The 19,537-nt window shown below is 44.9% G+C and overlaps 1 protein-coding gene and 1 pseudogene across 2 annotated transcripts in view; both read left to right on the forward strand.

The window, feature by feature from the left end:
• The window catches only part of CERS4 (ceramide synthase 4), a 32,129-nt gene extending 28,239 nt beyond the window's left edge, over positions 1–3,890 (forward strand). For both annotated transcript variants that reach the window (XM_066266643.1, XM_066266648.1), the window contains exons 9-11: positions 192–298; positions 3,180–3,336; positions 3,427–3,890. In XM_066266643.1, the coding sequence (XP_066122740.1) occupies positions 192–298; positions 3,180–3,336; positions 3,427–3,603 (441 nt within the window). In that variant the 3' untranslated portion in view covers positions 3,604–3,890. The remainder of the gene's footprint in view (positions 1–191; positions 299–3,179; positions 3,337–3,426) is intronic.
• Positions 3,891–8,514: 4,624 nt separating this feature from the next.
• On the forward strand, positions 8,515–8,614 carry LOC136321680 (U6 spliceosomal RNA; annotated as a pseudogene).
• Positions 8,615–19,537: the final 10,923 nt, after the last annotated feature.

Here is a 19,537-nt window from a genome sequence, read left to right on the forward strand (position 1 = left end):
CCAAGGAGTTGAAGTTTCTCACTTAGAGACCAACTTGTATCTTTCTAGGAAATTCCTGGAGATAAGGCTTCACCCCAAGGTACCTTCTCCTAGAAAAGAGGCCCCACCTCTTCCTACCTCTTCCCACCTCTTCCACCACCTTCCTGCCACTACCACCCACTGAGTCCTTCTCTCTCTGCTATCTTCCCCAGGCCTGTAAGATGTTCAACTATGCATACCAGCGGCGAGTGTGCAATTCTCTCTTCATCATCTTCTCCTTGGTCTTCTTCTACACTCGCCTTGTGCTCTTCCCCACCCAGTGAGTCAGCCTTCCAGCCTTCTAGGGCTGGGGAGGTGGGTGGGCACAACTAGGATCTAGGTCTGCCTCACCCTCGTGCAGGGGGTGTTGGCCAGGAGGAAGCAAAGAAGGGTGTTGTGTTCCCAGCCCAGGGCACAGCATATGGCCACCGTATAAGGCCCAAAGGTTGAATGAGACAAAAAACTGGGCTCAGTCCTCATTTAGGAGAATGAGGAGCATGGAATGGATGGCAGGATCAGTGACCAGCTCACTACAGTCTTTACTCAGTATATTTACTGAGCCTCTCAGAGCATAGGGAGCAATGTGAAGATCTCCATTCTGCTGCGAGCCAGCGCAGCTAGTGATTCCAGGTCCTGAGTGGGAACAGCGTGGAATTAAGAAAATAGGCTTAGAGAAAAAGGATGGGCTTGGGAGGCCTCTGCAATGCTGATGGCAAGAACAGAGCAGCCTCCACACCCGCTTCCTGCTTTATTTATAGGGCAAAATCAGGCCATTAGCAAATCAAAGAGATCTCTGATCACATTTCCAAGGCAACCCAAGAATTCTAACAAGTGCTGAAAACCTCCACCATACATAACATGTTAACTTCACAAGACAAAGGATAAAAGAAACTTGCCTCCAGTCTTTCCAAGGGACATGAGGGGAAGGATGAGTATAAACCGGGGGTAGTCAACCTTTTTATACCTACCGCCCACTTTTGTATCTATTTTAGTAGTAAAATTTTCTAACCGCCCACCAGTTCCACAGTAATGGTGATTTATAAAGTAGGGAAATTACTTTATAAAATTTATAAAGCAGAGTTACAGCAAGTTAAAGCATATAAGTACTTAATGTTGGATTTTTGCTAAGTTTGGCAGAATAAATCTTTATAAAATAACTTACTATAGTTAAATCTATCTTTTTATTTATACTTTGGTTGCTCTGCTACCGCCCACCATGAAAGCTGGAACGCCCACTAGTGGGTGGTAGAGACCAGGTTGACTACCACTGGTATAAACAATCCAGCACCATAGCAAAATAGCCTTTAGCAACTTCACAGAACAAGTGAGGTGGGGTGTTGGGCAGACTGTCAGCTTACTGCCACTTCCCCACACCTCTGTCCCCCAAAAATCTAAACTGCAAAGACCCTGTTGGCTTTCAGTCCCCAACACCGTACACATGGAGCTGATAATTGGGGGATAAATAAGGCAAACAAGGTGTATATAGTGTGTAAGGGAGTGGTGGTAGTGTTCAAGAGAAAAGAAAGTCAGGCACAGGAAGTGTGTGGGTAGTTGGAATTAACACAGATGGCCAGGGAAGGTATCACTGATAGCATTCATAAAGACTGCAATAAACTGAGGGAGAGAACAGTACTAGTCACAGCAGAAGTATTCTCTGCAGTGGTAACAGCATGAGCAAGAGCCTTGAGGCTGGATTTTGCCTGACACATTGGAGAAGCAGCAAGGAGGCCCATATGGCAAGAGCAGAGTGAGCTAAGGAGAGAGAGGGAGAAGAATATGAGGGCAGGGAGGGGACCAGACAGCTTGTGCAGGTTGGCTCAGTGGTAGAGCGTCGGCCTGGCGTGCAGGAGTCCCGGGTTCGATTCCCGGCCAGGGCACACAGGAGAAGCGCCCATCTGCTTCTCCACCCCTCCCCCTCTCCTTCCTCTCTCTCTCTCTCTCTTCCCCTCCTGCAGCCAAGACTCCATTGGAGCAAAGTTAGGCCAGGCACTGAGGATGGCTCTATGGCCTCTGCCTCAGGCGCTAGAATGGCTCTGGTTGCAACAGAGCCATGCCCCAGATGGGCAGAGCATCGCCCCCTGGTGGGCATGCCGGGTGAATCCGGGTTGGGCGCATGCGGGAGTCTGTCTGACTGCCTCCCCGTTTCCAGCTTCGGAAAAATACAAAAATAAAAATAAAAATAAAATAAAATCACAGGGAGGCCTTGGGTTGTTAATCCTAAATGAAGGGGAGGGTTCCGAGTAGTGCAGAGAAAGGACCTGACTCAACGGATCACAAGTGCCCTCTGGTGGCTGCAGAGGGAACAGCAGGTGAGAGCCTAGATGTGCAGCTTCTGTCCCTGGAGCTGGGTGGCTGCAGCAGACGCCACTGAGCTGGTCCAGGTGAGATAGTAAGTGGACTCTGGAATGACTCACAGGTCATGAAATTGTTATGAGCTCACAGTTGTTCCTTGAGAATCAGGAATTCAGCTCTAGCTGTGCTGAGTTTGAGGGGCCTCCAGGCCTCCCCCAGAAAACTCAGAGAGGAAACAGTGAGCACACTAGCTTGGGGAGATGTGAATGTTCAGTGTTTGCAGCCACAAAACTGGACAGGGTCCTTCAGGGAGCAGGTGTGGACAGCAGGCCAGTCCCAGTGCCCCTGATGCTTGCAGGTCAGGGCAGCTGCAGAGGAGACGCAGAGGGAGCAGCCATGAAGTGAGGAGTGCGAGTCCCTGAAGGCACATGAGGAAAGGACAGCAGGGAGCCTGCTGCACGAGCCAGCGGGGCCCTGGTTACCTTACAGCTGATTTGGGTGACAGCAGCTGGGGGTCAGAGCCTGCTGAGTGAGGGAAGAAAAGGACCTGAGAAGAGAGGTGTAAAAGGACCATTGAGGAGAGCCACTAGAATACTAAGTGCTTCCTTTGAGGTTCACGTTGTGCACGGGCCAGTTGGTAAGCTTGTGCGACCTACTCATTTAACATAACCAAGTGTGATGAGGCACTTAGATGCCCAGCTGAATAGCATAGATATTACTCTGGGGGACTGTGGGGAGCCACTGAAGGTTCTAGAGCAGGGAAGGTCACACAAGTTAGAGCTTCCTAGGACTGGGGACTAGAGCTGTCGGTAAAGCCCACCTTTCCACCTGCCTGCCTCCCCACTTGCCTGCCTCCCCACTTGCCTCAGGATCCTCTATACTACTTACTATGACTCCATCGCCAACTCGGGTCCCTTCTTTGGCTATTACTTCTTCAACTCACTTCTGGTGATGCTGCAGCTGCTGCACGTGTTCTGGTCTTGCCTTATTCTTCGTATGATCTACAGCTTCACAAAAAAAGGCCAGGTAAGACTGGGCAAGGGTGAGCTCCCATGCGCCAACCTGGAGCCCCAGCCCAGCCCAGCCCCAGCCTTGTGCCCACTCCCTGTTCCCCAGATGGAGAAGGATGTTCGCAGTGATGTGGAGGAGTCTGACTCAAGTGAAGGGGAGGAAGCCCAGGAGCATCCGCAGCTCAAGAATGGGGCAGCTCAGGAGCCCAGAATGGCCCCCATTGATGGCCCTCGGAGCCGGGCAGCTGGGCAGCCGGCCAATGGGCACATGTTGGCCACGTAGCTGGCTGAGGACTGGCTGTGAGGAGCTGCCCCAGTGCTTTGGATTTGGAGCAGCTGGACTGGCAGCCTTCCAGCCAACTCGGTGGAGACTAGGAGGGCCCCACCCCAAGTGCGGGGAGGGCCGATGATATGTCTCCAGCCCCTTCCTTCTGCCTATACTCCCTTGGGCCACTAGACAGCTGGGGGGTGGGCAGCAGCAGGGTGCTGCAGCTTGCCAGAGCCATCACCAGACTGAAGCCTGGGGACTGAAGAGCCCCAGGCCAAGAGGGGCACAATAAAACTTGAAGAGAGCCAAATTCTATGCCTCAGAGTTTGTGTCCCTGTCATAGCTCCTTGGAGACCCCAAGGAAGCCAGGACTTTATATACCCCACTGATGGAACACTCTCACCCCAAGTCATATGCCCAGACCCAGGGGTCACAGACAATAAGCAACATTTGGAAACTCCCCCAGGCAAATCCCTGTCCAGCCTATGCCTTAGCCAAGCCACCTCCTTCTACCCCAGGGCAGCCTTTAGACGGCTATTCACAGACACAGCTTACAGATGACTTTGCCTCAGGTCACAGAGGTCCAAGGCCAAGCAAAAGGGCAAAGGGGAGGCTCATGCCTATCTTTGCAGCCTGTGCTCAGTGCTGGCAAGACCTCACCCTCATGGCATCCCAGGCCTCCCTAGAAACAGAGAAATAGGGCCTACAATTGGGGATATTCCCATGGGCTTCCCAAGGGTCAACCTGGGTAGGTCACTTTCTCTTCCAGAGCTCTGCAGGAAGGTGCCCCCCTCTTCGCTAGCTGAGATAGGCTGAGGCACTGTGTCCCATACCCCAGAAATCAGAGCCACAAGGATCCATGCAGGACCAGAACATGCTGCCTTCAGGGAAACAACAAAAAGGAAGTGAGTTATAGAAACAAAAGAAGTAGGAGATGGCAGGGGACAGGTGCTGTGTGGCGACAGAGGAGAGAGGAAATGTGTTAAGAGACAGAGGACAGATCTTGAGAGAAAGAAAAAAGAGGGTACAAAAGGAAGAGATCTGAGAGAATAAATGGCTAGGAGAGGAGGCCCTGTAAGAAGGAAAGGAGTTAAGAGAGACAGAGAAGACAGCTGAGCCAAGACTAGGCTGAGGGACACGAGGGAAGACAAGAGAAAGGGTGGGTCTTGTCTTCTGTGCAAACAAATGAGAGAATGGCAGAGAGGAGAAAGGTCTCTTCTTCACTGAGACACACAAGGACAGAGGGAAAGAGATTTAAGAAAAAGGTGTTCAAGAGGTTGGGAAGGGACTATAAAGACGAGAGGGATGACAAGATGACCTGGACATGTTTTATTTGAATATATGTACCCTGATTTATTGATGTCACCCCATTAAAATAAAAAAGACAAGAGGGAAAAACAGCAGAGGAGAGTGATAGATGGCATGGGAACAAGAAGCAAACAGGAAGAGAGCAAGAAGGGATGACGGGAAGGAAAGAGGCACTGCGCAGAGAATGAACTAGGAGCAAAGAGACAGTGGACTTGGGGGTTCAAGAAAGGATGAGGCATCAGAGAGAAGAACTTGTGAGAAGGTGGAAGGACCAGGAGGAAGAAAGAGGGAGAAAAGACTGAAAAATGGCACAAGAGACAGAAGAGCAAAACAAAACAAAGGTATAAAAAGGATTCTCAAATAGAAATGTGACAAAGTAAATGTTGAGATAGAAAAGCAGATCCCGAGAGGAAGGCAATGTGGGAAGATGAATAGGCTGCTCAAAGGGAAAGATGCAGTTGGCCTTGAAGCAAATTAAAAAGATGCTCAACATAAAAAAAGTGCAAATGAAATTCCCTTCAGCTATCCTAGCAAAAGTGATTATGACAGCGCCCTCTGGTGGTGGGATCTGCAGGGAAAGGGGAACTGCCATGGTGCACCCTGGTGAGGGGAACGGGCAGTACACCTGGGAAGACAAATGCATTTCTCTTTATCTCTCAAGATACATCTAGATCTCCCGGGTATGCCTACAAATCACTAAGGCAAGGACAGCCAACTTAAAAGGAAAATATATAGAAAAAAAGACACAATGCACACTTAGAGAAGAGAAGACACGGCCAATAAACACAAAGACACCCTCACTCAATCTCATTCAGAATAGGAATAATGCCAAGCAAGACAAATACCATTTTAAACCCATTCGATTGGCAAAAATAAAGAAACTGGATAAAACAAATGGAGAAGATGGAGGTCAGTAAGAATCACATATTACAGAGGAGCGTGTAAACTGGTACAATCACTTGGAAAACCACTCAGCATCACATAAAATTGTTGACTATTTTACAAAGTTCAAAAGCAGATCAAACAAAATAATGTATTGGTAGGCATAAATGTCTAGTAGAACTACAGTACCCCCATATCCAAAATCCCCAGCGGATGCCTGAAATTACAGATTTTACCAAATCCTATAAATTCCATGCTTGGTTTATTTCTGGAATTTTCCATTTAATATTTTTGTTACTACAGATGATCACAAGTAACTGAGACCTCAGAAGGCAAAACCATGCATAAAGGGTTACTACTGTCTTTCTTTCATTATTTTTTTTGAGAGAGTGAGAGAGATAAGAAGCATCAATTCATAGTTGCTTCACTTTAGTTTTTCACCCATTGTTTTTCATACATGCCTTGACAGGGCAAGCCAGTGTCTCCTTGCTCAAGCCAGTGATGTTGGCCTCAAACCAGCGACCTTGGGGTCATATGTATGATCCCACACACAAGCCAGCGACCCTGCTCTCAAGCTGACAAGCTTTTGGGATTGTATGGATGTTTCTCTGATCAAGCCAGTGACCCCATAATGACGAGCCAGTGCTCAGAGCCAGTGACCTCGGGGCTTCGAACAGGGGACTTCAGCATTACAGGATGATGCTTTATCCACTGTGCCACAACAGGTCAGGCTACTGTATTTCTTTAATTAACAAAATAGAAAATTCAGAAGACTAATACATTACCTTTGATTTGGGGATGCAGGGGAATGGAATTCAGGCAGATATAAATTGAATCACTGTTCTAACTTTTGAAGTTGTGAGATGTGACAGATACATTATTAATAAAAACAGTTTAAAAGGGATATGCGTGTTGGCCATTTGGCTCAGTGGTGGAGCATTGGCCTAGTGTGTGGATGTCCAGGGTTCAATTCCTGGTCAGGGCACACAGGAGAAGTGCCCATCTGCTTCTCTACCCCTCCCCCTCACCTCTCTTTTTCTCTCTCTTCCCCTCCTGCAGCCATGGCTCAATTAGAGCAAATTGGCCCCAGGCGCTGAGGATGGCTCCATGGCCTCCACCTCAGGTGCTAAGAAGAGCTCAGTTGCTAAGCAACAGAGCAATGCCCCAAATGGGCAGGGCATCGCCCCCTAGTGGGCTTGCCAGGTGGATCCCAGTTGGGACGCATGCAGGAGTCTGTCTCTGCCTCCCATCCTCTAACTGAATAAAAAATTTTAAAAAAAGGATACACAGTCTAGAACCATATGATGTCACTCTTGGGATATAAAACAGAAAGCAATAAATGAACAACCAAAAACTCATAGCACAACATATGGTGGTTACCAGAGCGAAAGTGGGGCTGGGGATAGTGAGGAGTAGAGGTGGTCAGTGTGCATGGGCAGAAGGAAATGACTGAATGATGGACACAATGCATACACAGACAATGTATCATAGAACTGTACACTTGAAAGCTATATACATTTAACCAGTGTAACCCCAAGAAATCTAATTTTTTTAAAATTTAAGGGGATATGCAAAAGATAACATGCAATATAGGAGAAAGTATTTGCAAGCTATATATCTGAAAAGGGCCTACTATCCAGAATATATAAAAAACTCTTATAGCCTGACCAGGCAGTGGTGCAGTGGATAGTGTCAAACTGGGACACGGAGGACCCAAGTTCAAAACCCCGAGGTCGCAGGCTTGAGTGCGGGTTTATCCAGCTTGAGCACAGGCTCACTGGCTTGAGCACAGGGTCACTGGTTAGAGCTCAAAGATCTTTGGCTTAAAGCCCAAGGTCACTGGCTTGAGCCAAGGTCGCTGGCTTGAGCAAGGTGTCACTCACTCTACTATAGCCCCCACCCCCTGGTCAAGGCACATATGAGAAAACAATCAATGAACAATTAAGGTGCCACAACGAAGAATTGATGCTTCTCATCTCCCTGTCTGTCTGTCCCTATCTGTCCCTCTCTCTGTCTCTGAAAAAAAAAGAACTCCTATAATTCATATAATTCAACAACTAAAAAAACCCAAGTAAAGGAAGGGCAAAGGACTTGACATTTTTCCAAAGAATATATACAGGTAGCTAACAAGTACATGAAAAAATGTTCAACAAATTAAAGGATAGTCGATGTAAATCAAAACCACAAGATACCACTTTATATCCATAAGGATGGATATAACAAAAAAATAAAATAACCAGTGTTGGTGAAATGTGGAAAAATTGGAATGATTCTCATACATTGTTGGAAGTATAATGGTTAGTCACTGTGAAACACAGTTTGGCAGCTCCTCAAATAGCTAAAGCGAGTTACCATATGGCCCAGCTGAAAACAGGGACTCAAACAAAATCTTGCTGTACATGAATGTTCAAAGCAGCACTATTCACAATAGCCAAGAAATGGGAACCACCCAAATATCCATCAACAGGTGAATGGATAAACTAGTCCATCCATACAATGGAATATTATTCAGCCATAAAAAAGAAATACAAATGCTACAACATGGATGAACCTCAAAAACATTACACCAAGTGAAAGAGATTAGACAAAAAAGGTCACTTTTTATGATTCCTTTTATTAATATATCACATATCCAGCCTAGCTAAACCTATAAAAGTATAATGCAAATTGATAGTTGCCAGGGGCAGGGCAGGGGTGTGGCACAGAGAAAAGGAATAACGGTTTAATGGGTAGAGATTACTTTGGCAGCACATATACTAAAATCGAAATACAGAGAAGATTAGCATGGTCCCTGCACAAGGATGACATGCAAATTTGTAAAGCCCTCCATTAAAAAGAAAGACAGAGAAAGGAAGAACTCCCAAATATCAGTAAAAATTAGAGCCGCCCAAAAGTAAAGGGACAAACAGGATATGACAGGCAAGTCACAGGAGTGGAATTTTAAAAACCTGGTTAAATATAATGGAATTATTCAGTCTTTAAAAGGAAAGAATTTCTGGCACATATGACGCAGATAAATTTTGAGGACATTATGCTAAATGAAATAAGAAAAGGAACCACCCAAAAGTAAAGAGACAAACAGGATATGAACAAATAAGTCACAGGAGTGTGTGGGCCCTAGGAAAGAAGATACCTACTAAAAAGGGTACTCAGTGGCCAACTGGGCTCAAATTATAAAAACAAAAAGAACACAGTCCTGGCCGGATAGTTCAGTTGGTTGGAGTGTCGTCCCAAAGCATGCATGTTGCCAGCTTAATCCCTGGTTAGGGCACATAGAGGCTCACATGTTCCTGTCACTCTCCTGCTCTTTACCTTCCTCTCTCTAAAATTAATAAAATTTAAAAAATCCACAGCCTAGCAGCCATTTCTACACAGGGGCCTCTTACCCAAACCACTTCATGGAGAAGTCTACACAGACCTGCCTGCCTGCACTGTGTTTCTACCATCTGAGACAGCCTTTATAAAGGAGTCCTGGAATCCTATTTCAGTCAATAGGACTGAGACTTTCCCCATCCAATCTGAGCTACACAGCTTCTTCACCAACCAAGCAGAGCGGTTTCATTCTGACCAATCAGGGCATCACCTTTTGGACCAATCAAACTTCAAGGATTTGGAACCATCATTTTCATGAAGATGGAGCAATCAGGGACCAGGGGGTGAGGACTTCTGTATATATCATATATAAGCCAGTTCCCTTCTAGCTTGGGAGTACACTTCCTCCTTCCAGGAAAGAAGGAAGATTTCTCTGGCTGAGCTGAACTGAACTGTTGAAGATATCTCAGTAGAGTGGAGTGGAGCAGACCAGTGCATCACAGCAGACTGGCACAGAAAGGAGCAGACCAGTGAGGAGCTGTCTAGCTAGAGAGGGGCCTGACCTCAGGGCTACCTCACAACCATGATGTTTTCTTAGCTGTGCTGTTTTACACTGAATATTTCCCTTCTTCACTGCACCCCAAATTGGGGATTTCTGTTGGTACTGAATTGGCCAACAGGTTGACAGTGGAATTTTTAAAACATGGTTAAATACAATGGAATTATTCAGTCTTAAAAAAGAAAGGAGATTCTAGCACATGCTATAATGTAGATAAATTTTGAGGACGCTATAGTAAATGAAATAAGCCAGACACAAAAAGACACTGTGTGATTCCACTTATATGAGATCCCTAGAGGAGTCAACTTAGTAAAAGCAAAATATAATGATGGGTGCCAGGGTAAGGGAGAAATGGAGTTATTTAATGTAGGTAGAGTTTCAATTTTGCCAAATAAAAAGAGTTCTGAAGATTGATTACACAACAATGTGAATATATTTTTTCTTTTAATTTGTTTATTCTTTTTAGAGAGGAAGGGAAAGAGACAGAAACATTGATCTTTTTCTGTATGTGCCCTGACTAGGGATCGAACTGGTAACCTTTGCGTATCAGGATGGCACTCTAACCAACCAAGCTATCCAGCCAGAGCTCAATGTGAATGTATTAACCCTTCTGAAATGTACATTTAAAAATAGTTAATATGGGCCTGACCTGTGGTGGCACAGTGGATCAAGCGTCAACCTGGAATGCTGAGGTTGCTGGTTGAAAACCCTGGGTTTGCCTGGTCAAGGCTCATACAAGAAGAAACTATAAGTTGGTGGTTCCCAGTTCTCCCCCTGCCTTTCTCTCTGTATACACTGCTCACAAAAAATAGGGGATATTTCAAAATGAATATGAAGCGGTAAAAAAAAAAAAAAAAAAGCATTTGATTTTTTTTATTAAACAAGAACATCAGAAAAGCAAATAACAAGTAAAAAAAGTTGTTTGATTATGCAAATGAGATACAAAACCAACTTTTATTTCATCAGTAAAAACGTACTATACAAAGGGCTGAGAGTACTGGAATATCTGCACATTCCCTCATCCCCTAATTCTTGTGAGCAGTATATCTTTTATCTAAAAACCAATAAATAAAATCTCTAAATAGAAAAGATGGTAATTTTTACGTTATGTGTATTTTCACTACAAATTTAAAAAATGGAAAATGTCAGTAAACTAGGACTAAAGGGAAAATTAGTCAACTTGGTAAAGAACATCTACTCAGCCTGACCAGGCAGTGACGCAGTGGATAGAGCAGTGGTAGTCAACCTGGTCCCTACTGCCCACTAGTGGGCATTCCAACTTTCATGGTGGGTGGTAGCAGAGCAACCAAAGTATAAATAAAAAGATAGATTTAATTATAGCAAGTTGTTTAATAAAGATTTATTCTGCCAAACTTAGCGAAAATCCAACATAAAGTACTTGGTAAGTAATTATTATTATATGCTTTAACTTGCTGTAACTCTGCTTTATAAATTTTATAAAGTAAAGTTACTTCCCTACTTTATAAATCACCATTACTATGGAACCGGTGGGCGGTTAGAAAATTTTACTACTAACAGAGATACAAAAGTGGGCGGTAGGTATAAAAAGGTTGACTACCCCTGGGATAGAGCATCGGACTGGGAATCAGAGGACTCAGGTTTGAAACCCCAAGGTCACTGACTTGATCACGGGCTCATTCGGCTTGATTGTTGAACGTGGGGTCGTTGGCTTGAGCCTGGGATCATAGACATGACCCCATAGTTGCTGGCTTGAGCCCAAAGGTCTTTGGCTTGAAACCCAAAGTCGCTGGCTTGAACCCAAGGTCACTGGCTTGAGCAAGGGGTCACTAGCTCTGCTATAGCCCCCACTCCCTGGGTCAAGGCACATATGAGAAAGCAATCAATGAACAACTAAGGAGCCCCAAAGAATTGATGATTCTTATCTCTCTCCCTTCCTATCTGTCCTTATTTGTCCCTCTATCTTTCTCTCTGTCACAAAAAAAAAAGAACATCTACTCAAAGAACTCTACAGCTAGCATACTTAATGGTGACAAACTACTAGAAGCTTTCCCACTAAGATCAGGACCAAGGCAAGAACATCATCTCTTACCACTCTTCAATTCCTACTGGAAGGTCTAGTTAACACAATAAGACAAAAAGAGGAAAGTGATACAGATTGGTAAGGAAGAAATAAAATTTGTTCACAGATGATATGATTGTCTATGTAAAAAATTCAAAAAAACTGACCAAAAAAAATAAGCCATTTATAGCAATGTTGCAAGATACACGGTTAATATACAAAAAATCACCTTCCTATGTACCAGCAATTAAAATATGGACTTTAAAATTAAAAACACAGTATCATTTACATTAGCACCCCCAAAATTAAATACTTTGGTATAAATATGGCAAAATACATAGAAGTTATATATAAGGAAAACTATAGACTCTGACAAAAGAAGTCAGAGAACTAAATAAATGGAGAAATATTCCCTGTTCATAAATATGAAGAATTAATACTGTCAAGATGTTAGTTCTTCCCAACCTGATCGATAGATCTAATGCAATTCTAACCAAAACCCCAGAAACTTACATTGTGGATATTAACAAACTGATTCTCAAGTTTATAAGGAGAGGCAAAGACCCAAAATAGTTAACACAATATTGAAGGACAAGAACAAAGTTAGACTGACACTAACCAATCAAGACAGTTTGGTATTGGCAAAAGTACAGACAAATAGATCAGTGAAACAAAGAGAGCGCCAAGAAACGGATCTACATAATTACAGTCAACTGATCTCTGACAAAGGATCAAAGGCAACACAATGGGGAAAAACAGTCTTTTCAATAAATGGTATTGGAACAACTGGACAAAAATATGAATCCACAGGCAAAAAAATGAATGTAGACACAGACCTTACATCCTTCACAAATTAACTCAAAATGGACCACGGACCTAAATGTAAAATGAAAAACTGTAAAACCCCTAGAAGATGACAGAGGGAAAAAATCCAAATGGATTTGTATTTGGCAATAACCTTTTTTTTTTTTAAGTAAGAGGAGGGGAGATAGTGAGACAGACTCCCACATGTGCCCTGACCAGGATCTACCTGGCAATCCCCCTCTGGGGCCAATGGTCAAATCAACTGAGCTATCCTCAGCGCCCAGGGCCAATGTTCGAACCAAGCGAGCCATTGGCTGTGGGAGGAGAAGAGGGAGAGAAGGGGGGAGAGGGAACGGAAGAGAGATGGGAGAGAAGGAGGAAAGAAGGGGGAGAGTAGGGGGAGAGAAGCAGATGGTCGCTTCTCCTGTGTGCCCTGACCAGGAACTAAACCCGGGACATCCATATGCCGGGCCAACATTCTATCTATTAAGCCACTGGCAAAGGCCCCTGGTGATGACTTTTTAGATACAATACCAAAGGCATGATCTATGAAAGAAAGAATTGATAAGCTGGACTTAATTAAAATTTAAAATTTCTGCTCTATGAAAGACATTTTCCAGAGAGAGAGAGAGAGAGACAGAGAGAGAAGATAGGTTCAGACTGGGAGGAAAATTTGCAGAAGGCATCTGATGAAGGACTCTTATCTAAGATTTACAAACAACTCTTAAAACTCAACAGTAAGTAAACAAACAACCCAATTATAAAATGGGCCAAAGACTATTAAAGAAGATATACAGACTGCAAATAAGCATATGGGAACACAGATATCATCACACATCATATGCCATCAAGGAAATAAATGTAACTAAAAACCCCAATTAGATACTACCACACACCTGTCAGAATGGCCCAAAATCCAGAACACAGACACCAAATGCTAATGAGGATGTCGGGCCACAGGGAACTCTTACTTATTGCCGGTGGGAATGCAAAAAGACACAGCCACTTTGGGAGGTAGCTTAGTGATCTCTTAGCAAACTACACATACTCTTACCATGCTATCCAGCAACCATGCTCCTTGGTATTTACCCAAAGGAGTCAAAAACTTACATCCATACAAAAACATGCACATGAATGTTTATGGCACCTTTACTCATAATTTTTAAAACTTGGGAACCACCAAGATGTCCAGTAAGTGAATGGATAAATAAACTGATACACCCAGACAATGTAATGTCATTACTCATTGCAAAAAAAATCTAGCCATGAGAAAACAGAAAGAAAAGTTAAATGAGTATTACTTAGAGAAAGAAGCCAGTTGGTAAAGCCTACATAATGGAGGGCTCCAACTGTATGACATTCTGGAAAAGGCAAACTATGGAGACAGGAAAAAGACCCATGATTTCCAGGAGTTGGTGGAGGCAGAGATTTTAGGGCACTGAAACTACTCTACATGATACTCTCATGGTGGATACATGTTATGGTACATTTCTGCAAACCCATAGAATGGACAACACCAAGAGTGACCCTAAAGTAATCTACAGACGTTCAGTGGCTATGATGTGCCCATGTAGGTTCATCAGTTGTAACAAAGGTATCACTCTGCTGGGGGATGCTGATAATGGGAGAGGCTGTGCACGTGTGGGAGCGGGGGGCATAGGAACTCTGTTCTTTCTACTCAATTTGCTGTGAATCTAAAACTGCTCTAGAATATAAAATCTGTTTAATTTTTTTTTTTAAATATTTTATTTATTGATTTTTTAGAGAGAGAGGAGTGAAAGAGAGAGACAGAGAGAGAGAGAAGGGGGAGGAGCAGGAAGCATCAACTCCCATATGTGCCTTGACCAGGCAAGCCCAGGGTTTCGAACCAGCGACCTCAGTGTTCCAGGTCGACGCTTTATCCCACTGCGCCACCACAGGTCAGGCCTGTTTAATATTTTTAAAAAGACATCTTCCCTAGTAATCAAGAAAATGCTCACTGAAATAGTCACGAGATATATTCTTCAACCATGAGATTGGGAAAAAAATTTTTAAGTTTGATAATATCAAAAGTTAATGAGATTGTGGGTAAAATGTTACTCTCCTGGGAGGTGTGGCATGGGCATTGATACAACTTATTTTGGAAGACATTAGGCACTAACTGAAAAAAGGGAAAACACCCTGACCCCACACACCAGCACTGCCTAAGGGTGTGGAGGCATGTCCAACTGGGAAAAAAGGGAAAACTACTCTAAAAGAAAATAATATGGAAATGTACTAATAAAATACACGTTTCGATGCTATGTATCACTATGAATGACATTCATATTATCAACATGAATACATACCAAAAGCATTGTTGAGTAAAAACCATCTTAAGGAGATGGAAAGAATGGGGGAATATACAGCTCAATAAAGGACAGAACCTAGGATGTAACAATCAAGTTTTATCAGTATCTCAAGTAGCAAATTATTCCCATTTTATTCAGGTTGACAGCAAGAATAGAAAAAAGGGAACAAGAGGGGAAGAACACCGAAGTTCTTTGAAGAGGACAGTTTATAACCTACAAACTGAAACCAGATAGGGCTACAACATGGATGAGCCTAAAAAGCAGAATCCTCTGAGAAGCCAGACACAAGGCCACACATGTGTGATTCCATTATCCACTTACGTGAACTATCCAGAACAGACCAATCTGCAGACAGGATGTGGATAAGTGGTTGTCAGGGGTGGACGGTAGGAGACGGGAAGTGACTGCTGATAGGGAGTGGTTTCCTTTATGGAAGATGAAGATGTCTTGGAAATAGATGGAGGTGGGGGTTGCAAAGCATTGCAAATGTACTAAATGCCAGTTAATTTTATGTGAATTTTTCTTGATTTAAAAAAAAACAAAGGAAGATACCCTGGCCATTTGGCTCAGTGGTCAAGCATCAGCCCAGCATGTAGATGTCCTGGGTTCAATTCCCGGTCAGGGCACACAGGAGAAGCAACCATCTGCTTCTCCACTCCTTCCCCTCTGACTTCTCTCCCCCCCTCCCCCCCTTCTTTTCCTCCTGCAGCTATGGCTCTATTAGAGTGAGCTGGCCCTGGACACTGATGATGGCTCCATGGCCTCTGCCTCAAGCTCTAAGAATAGCTCTGTTGCTGAGTAAAGTAACAATGCCCCAGATGGGCAAAGCATCACCCAGTAAGGGGCTTGCCAGGTGGATCCCGATCAGGACACATGTGGGAGTCTGTCTCTCCCTTCCCTCCTCTAACTTAATTAAAAATAAATAATAAATAAAGGGAAGAATGGTGAGAGTTGGACAGGACACACATATGCCCATCTACCCCATCCCATCTTTAATAATAAAGCCCTTGTCTTACCCACACCAAGCCCTCCAGGCCACCTTCTCCAGCCCACCAAAATTTCACCAGGTATTGGGACCTGCACCCACTTGTCCACATCCCCCCCTCAGGGACTCCAAAAACACCCCTCCTTTTTACCCCTGGACCCTGTCTGGAGGTGATTTTCACTGGGCTGGCTGCACAGGACAGGATGGGTGGCTGGCAGTCAGAATGAGTCCTGCTTGAAGAAACAAAGAGCTGACATCCAGCGTATAGTGGGGGGAGTGGGGGACCATAATGGATGGACCCTGTGATTGCCCTGGTGTGCAGATTACAAAATGACAAAGCAGCAACTGAAAGAGCAAAGCTACCTGCCTACAGTTCACCAGCTGGCTCACTGAATAGGGAGACCCCCACCCAGGTCTGTTCTTCTGTGGCAGCTGGTTTGCAAAGATGGCTCCACAAACTGGACCCTCCCAGTGTTCATGTCCCCTCCACCTCACCACAAACATCTGAACTCTATCGAACCAACAGAATGTGACAGAAGTGATGCTGGCCCAGTTCCTGGACACCTGAGCTTTAGAAGGTCCAGCAGCTTCAGCTCTGCGCTTAGGGGAGCCTGGAGTTGCCAAGAAAGGATAGTGGCCCTCCTGCTCAGGTGGCCATGTGGAAAGGCTACCTAGAAAGGCCACATGGAGAGGGGGGAGCCCATTATCCCAGCTGTCCCCTCAAGGCACCAAACATGACAGAGACATTCTGGAGGGTGGTAACATCCAGCTAGCCCATCGCCCAGAGGACAGTAGCTACCATCAGATGGAACAAAAGAGCTGGTAGCCATACTGGCATAAAAGCAGACATATTGATCAATGAAACAGAATAGAGAGCCCAGAAATAAACCCATGCTTGTATGGTCAATTGATTTATGACATGGGAGGTAAGAACATACAATGGGGTAAAGACAGTCCCTTCAATAAATGACATTGAGAAAACTGGAGAAATACCTGCAAAAAAAATGAAACTATCCTGACCAGGCAGTGGTGCAGTGGATAGAGCATCAGACTAGGACGCAGAGGACCCAGGTTTGAGACCCCGAGGTTGCCAGCTTGAGCATAGGCTCATCTGGTTTGAGCAAGGCTCACCAGCTTGAGCCCATGGTCACTGGCTTGAGCTCAAGGTCGCTGGCTTGAACAAGGGGTCACTCGCTCTGCTGTAGCCCCCCAGTCAAAGCACATATGAGAAAGCAATCAATAAACAACTAAGGAGACTAAGGAGGGGCAATAAGGAACTGATGCTTCTCCTCTCTCTCCCTTCCTGCCTGTCTGTCCCTATCTGTCCCTCTGTCTCTGTCACACACACAAAAAAGAAAAGAAAACCTGATGTCTGGTATGCTATTTTCATTTCAGAATTCGGCTGTGAAGGACACTCCCCGACTGTCCCCCCTCTGGGTTCAGCCTTGTTTGAGATTCAGGAATGTCTGATTCTCAGATAGCCTGTTTCAGTCTGTCCCGTTTCTTGGGGAGGCCTGGGCCATGATCAATCTATAGGTCTTGTTTGAGTAGAAACACCTTCTCAAACTCTCTCCCCTCGGATTTTTCCCATCCTTGAGATATCCTTCTATTTTCCCCTAATTCTTACTGTGGGCAACATTCAGTAAGAGACTTACTGACCTCAAGCTTAAGCACTTGATTTTCTATTGCAGCATGGCCTGATCACAATATAAATTAGGGGAACAGCAGGGAAGACGGATCTTTTAGTCTGAAATTCCTTAATTCCTTGCCTTCTTTAAACACTTGTAATCCTGATCTTGCAATCAATGAACAACTAAGGTGAAGCAACTACGAGTTTATGCTTCTCATCTCTCTCCTCCTTCTCTCTCTCTCTCTCTCTCTCTCTCTCTTTCTAAAATCAAAAAATAGCCCTGGCTAGTTGACTCGGGTAAAGCATCAACCCAGCATATGGATGTCCAGGGTTCAATTTCCAGTCAGGTTACACAAGGGAAGCGACCATCTGGTTCTTCCCCTCATGCAGCCAGTGGCTTGATTGGTTCAAGCATTGGCCCCAGCACTGATTGCTCAGGGGGGCCAAATGCATCAGCCTCAGGCACCAAAAATAGCTCAATTGATTCAAGCATCAGTCCCAGACAGGCATTGCCAGGTGGATCCTGGTTGGGGTGCATGTGGGAGTCCATCTTTCCCCTCCTCTCACTTACAAAACTAAAATAAAAAATAAATAAACAAACAAAAATAACAAACAAATTCATAGATACAGAGAACAAAATGAGGATTGCCAGGTGGGAAGTGGGTTGGGGAAAAGGTGAAAAAAGGGAGAGACTAAGAAGTACAAATTGCAGTTACAAATTAGTCACAGGGATGTAAGTACAGCATAGAGGATTATAGTCAATAACAATGTAATAACTATGTACAGTGTGAGATAGGTACCAGACTTATAGGGGAATCACTTTGTAAGTTATATAAATGTCTGACCACTATTCTCCACAGCTGAAACTAACATAACATTGAATATCAACTCTAATTCATATTTATTTGAAAAAATTGAAAAACTAGGCCCTGGGTAGTTGACTCAGTGGATAGAGCGTTGGTCTGGCATATGGATGTCCCGGGTTTGATTCCTGGTCAGGGCACACAAGAGAAGCAACCACCTGCTTCTCTCCCCCAGGCAATCCTAGATGAACCACTCTCGGGCACTAATAAAGGCAGAGCCATAGGTCCACCTTCCCGCCGCCAACCAGGCTCTGGGGCCCTGCCCCTGCCATGAAAGCTCCAGGACCATTAGTAATAAGTCTTGTTCCTCGAAATCCCCTGATGGTTGCTGCTGAGGTGCATCCTGGAATCATGTTAAGAACAATAAGCGCTGGTCCAGCCACACTGGCTCCGGTCAGAGAAATGTCTGTGGGGGCAGCACTAGTAATAATGACTCGGGTGAGTGTCTCAGGATTCCTGAGTGCATCACTGTCACCAGGCTAACAGGTACACAATAAACAGTGCCTATGCCGAGCCAGCTGAAACTATTCAAACTAGCAATTCAAGCCTGCTTACCCTGCCTCATCATCCATTCTGGTGGGGACCACAGTCAAGGCTCTGGCTCACGTTTCTCCGCCCACTGTCTGCCTCCCGACTGACCATGGTGCTTCCTTGTTTGGCCCTGCCTGCAATGGCAAGCTCCTCCTCTTAGTGAGTTACAATGTGTCTTTTTTTAATTGATTTTAGAGAGGGGCAGCAAGGGAGAGAGAGAGAGAGAGAATTTGTTGTTCCACTTAGTAATGCTTTCATTGGTTGCTTCTTGTGTGTGCCTGGACTGGGGACTGAACCTGCAGCCTGGGTGTACTGGGACAGCACTCTAACCAACTGCGCTGACCGGCCAGGGTCCACAACATATCTTCTCAATGGCAGTCCTTCCCTGCTCTGTTGGCCTTATCATACCTGAATAATAAAACCTACATTTTAAAATGGGGTGGGGCAGAGGTTAGCTTCCATCTCAAAGACAAGGCAGCCATGACAGATGGGATCCCCTCAGACCCCAGGAGGCAATGCCCAAGGTCTGCTCTCCTTAAAGAAGCCTATGGGTAAGGCAGACTGCCCCACTGCCACTGCTCTGAGTCCCAGGAAGCCAGATGCAGAATGGCCGAGGAGGCGCCCAGGGCTGGGTGCCCCACCACAGCGGAGGCTACAGCCCAGGCCCCAGGCTGCCTGGGCAGAGAGACACAGAGACCCATTGG

The sequence above is a fragment of the Saccopteryx bilineata genome, chromosome 1 (assembly GCF_036850765.1).
Source record: "Saccopteryx bilineata isolate mSacBil1 chromosome 1, mSacBil1_pri_phased_curated, whole genome shotgun sequence".
Classification (NCBI taxonomy): Eukaryota; Metazoa; Chordata; class Mammalia; order Chiroptera; family Emballonuridae; genus Saccopteryx; species Saccopteryx bilineata.